Source organism: Herpailurus yagouaroundi, unplaced genomic scaffold (assembly GCF_014898765.1).
Source record: "Herpailurus yagouaroundi ecotype Mexico unplaced genomic scaffold, PumYag 161, whole genome shotgun sequence".
Lineage (NCBI taxonomy): Eukaryota > Metazoa > Chordata > Mammalia > Carnivora > Felidae > Herpailurus > Herpailurus yagouaroundi.
In genome coordinates this window covers 12988358-12996618 of record NW_024412402.1, presented here as the reverse complement: position 1 = coordinate 12996618, position 8261 = coordinate 12988358, and the positions used below count along the sequence as shown (strand labels likewise).

General features: G+C 45.8%; 1 protein-coding gene across 1 annotated transcript in view; it reads right to left on the bottom strand.

Annotated features, from left to right (window-relative positions):
* Nucleotides 1-488: 488 nt before the first annotated feature.
* The window catches only part of LOC121035538 (tubulin-specific chaperone cofactor E-like protein), a 166852-nt gene continuing 159079 nt past the window's right edge, over nucleotides 489-8261 (bottom strand). Inside the window, exons 28-31 of the mRNA XM_040483339.1 lie at nucleotides 3527-3689; nucleotides 2277-2364; nucleotides 1866-1982; nucleotides 489-1275 (exon numbers count right to left, since the gene is read on the bottom strand). Coding sequence (XP_040339273.1) covers nucleotides 1175-1275; nucleotides 1866-1982; nucleotides 2277-2364; nucleotides 3527-3689 — 469 coding nt within the window. The 3' untranslated portion in view covers nucleotides 489-1174. The remainder of the gene's footprint in view (nucleotides 1276-1865; nucleotides 1983-2276; nucleotides 2365-3526; nucleotides 3690-8261) is intronic.

The window sequence follows — 8261 nt, the reverse complement described above, 5'->3', positions numbered from 1 at the left end:
CTTCCTCAGCCCAGGGACAGTTGCCTGTTGCATGCAAGGCAACGCTAATCATATCCACACCCATGGTCAAGGACACTAGGATTTATGCTCAGCTTTTCAGAGTTCCCAGAAAAATATAAAAATGCCATCAGCTTCAATCCAAAACAACTTCAAAATAAACTTGAAGTGGGTTTTACTTTGTTTTTAACCTTAAAAAAGAGAGGCGGCCCACGGATATATTTAGCAGTCCCCCATTTGGCAGTTAATTACAGCAAACGCGAGTTTGTGCACCACATACAAGAGAGGACACTACCTGCTTCTCTTCCACGCTGCCCGGTAACGTCCTGCTGATGCTCTGTAAGTCCACGCGAATGGCCATGTAACAAAATCCCATTAAAGCTCTAGCCAGCAGTTATCTACCTGGTCCAATCGCTGCTGATTGTTGAAATCAGAGCGTGCTATTTGGTGTGCAAAGCCTAATATCAGCAAAAATTCCTTCAGTCACTGAGTGATGAGAATACTTGAACACAAAGTTTATTTAAGCATAAAATACATTAAAAATTATTTGGTTGATTTGTAAAAGAGGAGGGTCCGGGTGGGGGATGGAGACAGGGTTCCCCGGGTCTGCAAACAATCTGCCGAGCTGCCGTGGCAAGATTGAGGGACGCGGGGGGAGGGAAGGAGGAGCTCATCATAAACAGAAGTGAGCAACACGTACGTATCAGAGATCAGACACTTCCAAACGTCAGAAAGATTCCTTAGACCCAAACCTTCCAGCCACTGCTTCTCAATATTGTTCCAACAGGCCCTTTCTCTGTGAAAAACTATGATCCAGAAATAGCACTGGCTTGACAGATTTCTCTGGTTAGATTTCTGGTCAGACTTCTCTAACCAGGACTTTTTTTTTCCTTTACTGGTTTTTCACGTGAACCGAAGTTTCTAGTGACAACTGTTTGGAAATTTTAGGCAAGTTACGTGCTTTTTCCACAACTGGCTTTTAGAAGCCCTGTTGTGGGCTTTGCAAGTGGAGCTTGGAGTTTCACTCATTTCTGGGACTCAGACTGTTTGAGGCAGGTGGTTAAACTTTGAGAATTGCTGGACATTTTCAAATAGGTTTTGACTTAAGGGTACACACCTTTTATCCTACAGGGAGTTGAAGTAAATTACAGTACATTATATAGCAACCTTGAGTTAATTATGAGGTCATGCCTGATTTACAGACAAAATGCCATAGTGAAATCTGGGTCATGATGAGAAGCAGCGTCCAAACTTGAAGTTCAGTGGAAGAATTGGATGCTGTGAACAGAGAGGAACATAGTAAGTCCTGTGAAGGAAAATACCTGTTGGACAGGAATCAGAAACACTTTGCGGTACTCAACCAAATAAATGAACCCACTTTCTTCATGGCCAAGGACTCACTTTATCCAAATGGTGCTGACTGAAGCAGGAAAGCAGCAGAATTAACTCAACCTTTAGAAGAGTCCTCCTGCTAACCTCAGGGAGACCATGGGCTAAGGTTTGTTGGATCAAACACCCCAGTCCCAACCACAGCCCAGGTACACTTGGTGACCTGATGGAGCACCATTATTTGGTCCTTAAACAGTTGGATATCTTATTTTTAAAAAAATCACCTTCATTGTTTAGATGAAAGAACAAGACTCAAAGGTTAAATCTCTCTCTCTCTCTCTCTCTCTCTCTCTCTATCTCTATATCTATCTATCTCCAAGATGGTGCTACAATTCCTTGGTGCTGTCTCCATCTTCCCATCTTAATTTCTGGAATTTAGGTCACTTGCTGGGGGGACCTCACAGATGAATGTCTCCTACTCAGGGGAAAGAGCTCCCTGTGCTCCCAGCCACCTGCCCTGAACAGGAGGTTGCATTTACCCCGGCAGCTCTTGCCATCCTCCTGAAGGGTTCCCGTCACACAGCTGCACAGCGGCCCGTCTACCCGGCTCGTGCAAATCTGCTCACACCCTCCATTGTCCTCACACCAGTCCAGCCCTGAAAAAGAGCAGCTGGTTAAGTCAACTTCAGACAGGTCAAGTCTTGAACTCCTATCTCAGGGTGAGACTTTAAACAGAGGAGAGGAAGAAGAAAAGCCCAACGCTGTCATGGGATTTTAGGAGTCCGTGAGAAGACTTCATTACGGAAGCGGCCCATCTTCTCCACCTGGTGTCCTCAACTTCCTCATTCGCCAGATTCACATTGTAGTTGAAACACACCCAAGAGTTGGTCCAGGCCTTCAAATCCCATTGTTTTAATCATTTATAATGTGCTTTGAGGGGACATACATACTTTTTCTCCTAATAGGTCCCACTGAAATGATCTGCTCTTTATGTTCCTTGGTATAATCTGTGGCAATCCTGGAATTTTGTGGGCAATTCTGAAAGACAGAACACCAGAGGGAAAATTTCACACAATTAAGCTGATAACTTATTCTTCACCATGTTTCCACCTCTGAAAGAGGCAGTGGTCCCAGCCTCGAGCACTATCGCTGCTCAGATTAATTAGAACCAATGCATTCTTGATCATGGGGCCCACTGGGACTCTGGGCTTTATGTTGAGCAGAATTAAATATATTCCTCGCACAAGAATTAGATGCAAAGATGCTCCCTTCCCAGGAACGGGGATTGTTGGATCACATCGGGCAATAAGGTATGCGGCGGCATCTGTAAGTAGCTCTGACCATAATTCATGGTGTGATTCTGCAAACATTGGGGAGAGCGTGAAGCTGGAATATTAAAAGTTAGGGAGCTGGTATCAGTGCAATAAGATCTCAGGTGCGGATGTAAGCCTGACATGGGAGAGATGACTGGTTTGTCACCACCTTCCAACAGCCCCTCCAGAAGCCTCTCCAGAGCCACCGGCTGGCGTGGATCTGGATGAATTGCGGGAAAGTCACTGTCTGAAGAACATCTGGCAGAAAATTCCTGAACCCAGGGGTCTGCCTCTACAGTGTAGTGGAGCTGGGTCCCACTGTTCCTGTCAGATTCAGGTGGCCTGGCTCCTTGAGACTCTGGTGTGGTGGTTCTTGAACAGGGCCAATTTTGCCCCCTCCTTCCCCCAGGGGATGTTTAGCAGTGTTGGGGGGCATTTTTGGGATGTGGCAGCTGGGGAGGAGGTGCTGTTTGCGTCTAGTGGGCAGAGGCCAGGGGTGCTGCTGAACATCCTACAGTGCACAGAACTGTCCCTACGACCAAGAACAATTTGGTCCAAAAGGTCGATAATGCCGAGGTCTGAGAAACCCTTGTGCTCTATGCCCACGAGGTCTTGTGCTCTATGCCCACGGCAGAGATTTCAGAGACAGAGAAGGAGAGTAAATGGACACCATTCTACCGCATCCTCTCTCTTATGGTCTCACCAAAGACGAGCCATTGGGGATGCTTCCCATCTGGGGACGCTTCCAATTCAGCCACTTCCAGGTGCTGTGAGTCCCAAAGAACTCTCAGGAGCCACACAGATCCTGGCGTCCACGATCCCCATGTTGAGAAAAGCGGGGCAGCAAGAAATAGGGCCAGGCAGTTCATTTTCACGCTCTCACTTACTATCTTACAGGAGTACTTTTCTGAATCGCACAGTGACACTGCACAGTGAAGGTGAACTTCATCATAATCCCCGATGAACTTGAAGACGGTGACGTGAAAGCGACAGGTTAGGGAGACACCGTTCTCCTCGATGCCGATGGTGTTATCTTTAATGTTCTGACACCTGTTCAGAGGAAAATGGGATCTTCGCTTCACACGTTTGCTTCTATTTCATAGAAAACCATCATAATAGGTAAAAACGTCTTTGCCTTTGAGAGTGACCTCTGGACTGTGTGGGTGTCACATTTGCTCCCACTTTATTTTCACGGTTGGCTTTAAAGGCATCGGATAACACCTCAAACTAGTATCCTAAGCGCATAAAAGCAACATGACTGCAGGAACTGCCCCCGACTTTCCCATACCTCAGTTTCTATTCTGCCCCTCATAGTGTTGTGCTTTACTGCCCGACCGACATAGTGTCGTGATATCAACTCAACACACACACACGATTAGTCCTTGCTAGAGCTGTACTTTCTCTGGTTATCCATCTGGGGAGGGTCCCCTGATCAAAACCCTCTTGGGTCATCTTCCCACATATTCAAATCGGTGGGAGCTGGAGAAGAGGGAAGACCAGTCCAGGATGACCTAAAGCTCCCTTGGCTGCAGGTGCGCCTCTTCTCTCCCTCTGCCTCCACCCCTTGTGGTATTGGGCCACCGGCCTCCCTCAGTCACACAGACCTGCCTCCGCTACCTAAGAGCTCCCCAAATGCATCACAGCCTCTTAGGCCCCACGGTCTTTCCACATGAAGTCTCCCCAGTCTGGGAGTCTTCCCATGCCTACTCCCGCTCTTTCCCCAACACCAGTCTATAGCTCCCCCCCCCCTTCTCTACAAATAACCCCTCGCACTGCCCTGACTGGGCAAGAACAGGTGGCTTTTCCTGGATTCCTGGAGGGCAAAAAATCAGGCTGTGATCCTCGCTGTGTCTCTAACACACTGCAGGGCACGTGGGAAGTACCTAAACATCTCTGTAAAGGAACAAACGAGGGAATGAATGGATTGTGCCGCCATCACTAATGCTGGCCTATAGGAGCCAAGAAGTTATCTAAAAATGATAAAGATAAAAAGGGTGACTCCTTTTTTTTTTTTTTTAATCGCTCCTTCCCCGAGCCCACAGGATTAAACAGCTTAGTGATAAGGAAAATGAAAAACTGAAGTTATCCTTCAGCACCCCCACACCTATTAGGTTTTATAATTAGTCTTCAAGGCAATAATCTCTTAAATGCTTTGAAATGAAAACTTACTTGCCATACTTTTCCTTGTCACTGTTATTCATTTGAATAATCTAAATTGGTTCAAAGTTTCTAAAATGTTCACAGCACTCCAACCTTCACCCAGGCCTTCCGTCTTAGCCAGACCTGGGACTCCTGAGTCACTGGGGGTGCCATTGCTACCCTCTGCAGAGCCACGGAGGAAGAGCTGACCCCCCAAAATTCTGAAGTGAACCCATTTTGCTGCTCATGCTTTTGCCCAGATGAGTTCACTGGAAAAACAATTAACCACATCCGTCCAAGAAAGGTCAGAAGGACTCATGAGTTAAAATTCCCTCATAGGACAAAATCAAACAACAGTTTCATCTGCAGGCCTTTGCTCAGACCCTGGGGCAGGCCCAGTTTTATGAACATGCTCACGCGCTCATTCTCTCTCCTCTCTGGATCAAGTGTATTAAACACTATCTTAAAACTGCCAAACAATGGGGTGCCTGGGTGGCTCAGTTGGTCAAGTGTTGGATTTTGGCTCAGATCATGATCTCCTAGTTCATGAGTTCCAGCTCCTCGTTGAGCCCTGTGCTGATGGTGCAGAGCCTACTTGGGATTCTCTCTCTCTCCCCCTCTCTCTCTGCCCATCCCCCACTCATGCTCTCTGTCTGAAAATAAATTTTAAAAACTTAAAAAAATAAAATAAAATAAAACTGCCAACCACCGTGTCCTTCAAAGGAGGCACAGACCCTACAACCAGGCTTGCAACACTACAGGGGCTCATATCTGAGCTCTAGCCCTTAGGGAAAGGACTATGACGGGAAGGAGAGAAATCCACACTGTGAGTTATCCAGTAGTCACCAAGTCCCTCCCTTTGCCTCCAAGGAGGCTAAGAACCAGCTCAGGAAGACAACTCCCTCAGCGACCCCTGCCACAAGCCCCGTCTGACCACTTAGGGTGGCGGTGTGTCCTGATACTTGGAAAGATTCTTCTTCTGCCCCTGGTAAGTTGAGTGGCCTTGGGTGAGCTGTGTACCTAACATCTCTGAACCTGTTTAATCTGCAAAAATAGTGGTTATCCATGGTTTGCCCAGAACCACACCTTCTTTTGGGAAAACTCTTCCTTTTCAACCCTAAAACTAATTATAGTATCTATAATGCTCCCTGACACGCCAGGGTAGGTGTCGGCCCAGGCTGGGGATAGGATTCAGGACATGCTACCCCTCAAATCTGGCACCTTGGCATACTTAATATTTTAAGGTGAAGGAGTTTGAGAAAAGCAGAAGCAGAAAGGTCACTCTGACCTTTCCCTGACTCTTTGTCCCTGAAACAGGTCATAGGGCCCTCATGTGAGAGGTGCCCCCCCCCAACACCTGCAGGAAAGGAACATCCTTATCTCCAAAGACAGAGGGACAGCAAGAAGAATCCTAACAGGCTTTGCTAAGCTCCTCCCGTTTACCATACCGACCTCATACCCTTTGACCTCTCATACTTGTCCGTGACCGTCTACTCTTCACCTAACCTAGCAAAAAATACTCAGGTTCAACCACTTCTTGAGATCCTCATTTCCTCATGAAGGCTTTCAGTATCACAGAGAACTGGTATTAAATATATTGTATGCTTTTCTCCTGTTAGTCTTTTCACTAGTAGATTTTCATACCCAGCTAGAATTACCGTTGCTTGACATAACCCGTATGTGTTTTTTAAAAAAGAAAAATTGGGGTGCCTGGGTGGCTCAGTTGGTTAAATGTCCTACTTCGGCTCAGGTCATGATCTCTCAGTTCGTGGGTCGGAGTCCCGTGTCAGGCCCTGTGCTGACAGATCGGAGCCTGGAGCCTGCTTTGGATTCTGTGTCTCCCTCTCTCTCTGTTCCCCCCCCCACCCAACCACTGTTTTCACTCTTTCTCTTTCCCTCTCAAAAATAAAATATAAAAAAAATTTAATGAATAAATAAAAAGGAAAAATAATTATTACTGGTCTGTAGTCTTTTCTTCTTCTTTATTCATTCAATAAATTTTGTTCCAGATGTGTCAGGGCACACAGTAGGTGCTGGGCATATAGCAGTGAATAAAACAAAAGTCATCGATTTTATAAACGATTCTATGGCACAAAAACAGACACATAGACCAATGGAATAGAATAGAAACCCCAGAACTAGACCCACAAACGTATGGCCAACTCATCTTTGACAAAGCAGGAAAGAACATCCAATGGAAAAAAGACAGTCTCTTTAACAAATGGTGCTGGGAGAACTGGACAGCAACATGCAGAAGGTTGAAACTAGACCACTTTCTCACACCATTCACAAAAATAAACTCAAAATGGACAAAGGACCTGAATGTGAGACAGGAAACCATCAAAACCCTAGAGGAGAAAGCAGGAAAAGACCTCTCTGACCTCAGCCGTAGCAATCTCTTACTCGACACATCCCCAAAGGCAAGGGAATTAAAAGCAAAAGTGAATTACTGGGACCTTATGAAGATAAAAAGCTTCTGCACAGCAAAGGAAACAACCAACAAAACTAAAAGGCAACCAACGGAATGGGAAAAGATATTTGCAAATGACATATCGGACAAAGGGCTAGTATCCAAAATCTATAAAGAGCTCACCAAACTCCACACCCGAAAAGCAAATAACCCAGTGAAGAAATGGGCAGAAAACATGAATAGACACTTCTCTAAAGAAGACATCCGGATGGCCAACAGGCACATGAAAAGATGTTCAGCGTCGCTCCTTATCAGGGAAATACAAATCAAAACCACACTCAGGTATCACCTCACGCCAATCAGAGTGGCCAAAATGAACAAATCAGGAGACTATAGATGCTGGAGAGGATGTGGAGAAACGGGAACCCTCTTGCACTGTTGGTGGGAATGCAAATTGGTGCAGCCGCTCTGGAAAGCAGTGTGGAGGTTCCTCAGAAAATTAAAAATAGACCTACCCTATGACCCAGCAATAGCACTCCTAGGAATTTATCCAAGGGACACAGGAGTACTGATGCATAGGGGCACTTGTACCCCAATGTTCATAGCAGCACTCTCAACAATAGCCAAATTATGGAAAGAACCTAAATGTCCATCAACTGATGAATGGATAAAGAAATTGTGGTTTATATACACTATGGAATACTACGTGGCAATGAGAAAAAATGAAATATGGCCTTTTGTAGCAACGTGGATGGAACTGGAGAGTGTGATGCTAAGTGAAATAAGTCATACAGAGAAAGACAGATACCATATGGTTTCACTCTTATGTGGATCCTGAGAAACTTGACAGGAACCCATGGGGGAGGGGAAGGAAAAAAAAAAAAAAAAGGAGGTTAGAGTGGGAGAGAGCCAAAGCATAAGAGACTGTTGAGAACTGAGAGCAAACTGAGGGTTGATGGGGGGTGGGAGGGAGGAGAGGGTGGGTGATGGGTATCGAGGAGGACACCTTTTGGGATGAGCACTGGGTGTTGTATGGAAACCAATTTGACAATAAATTTCATATATAAATAAAA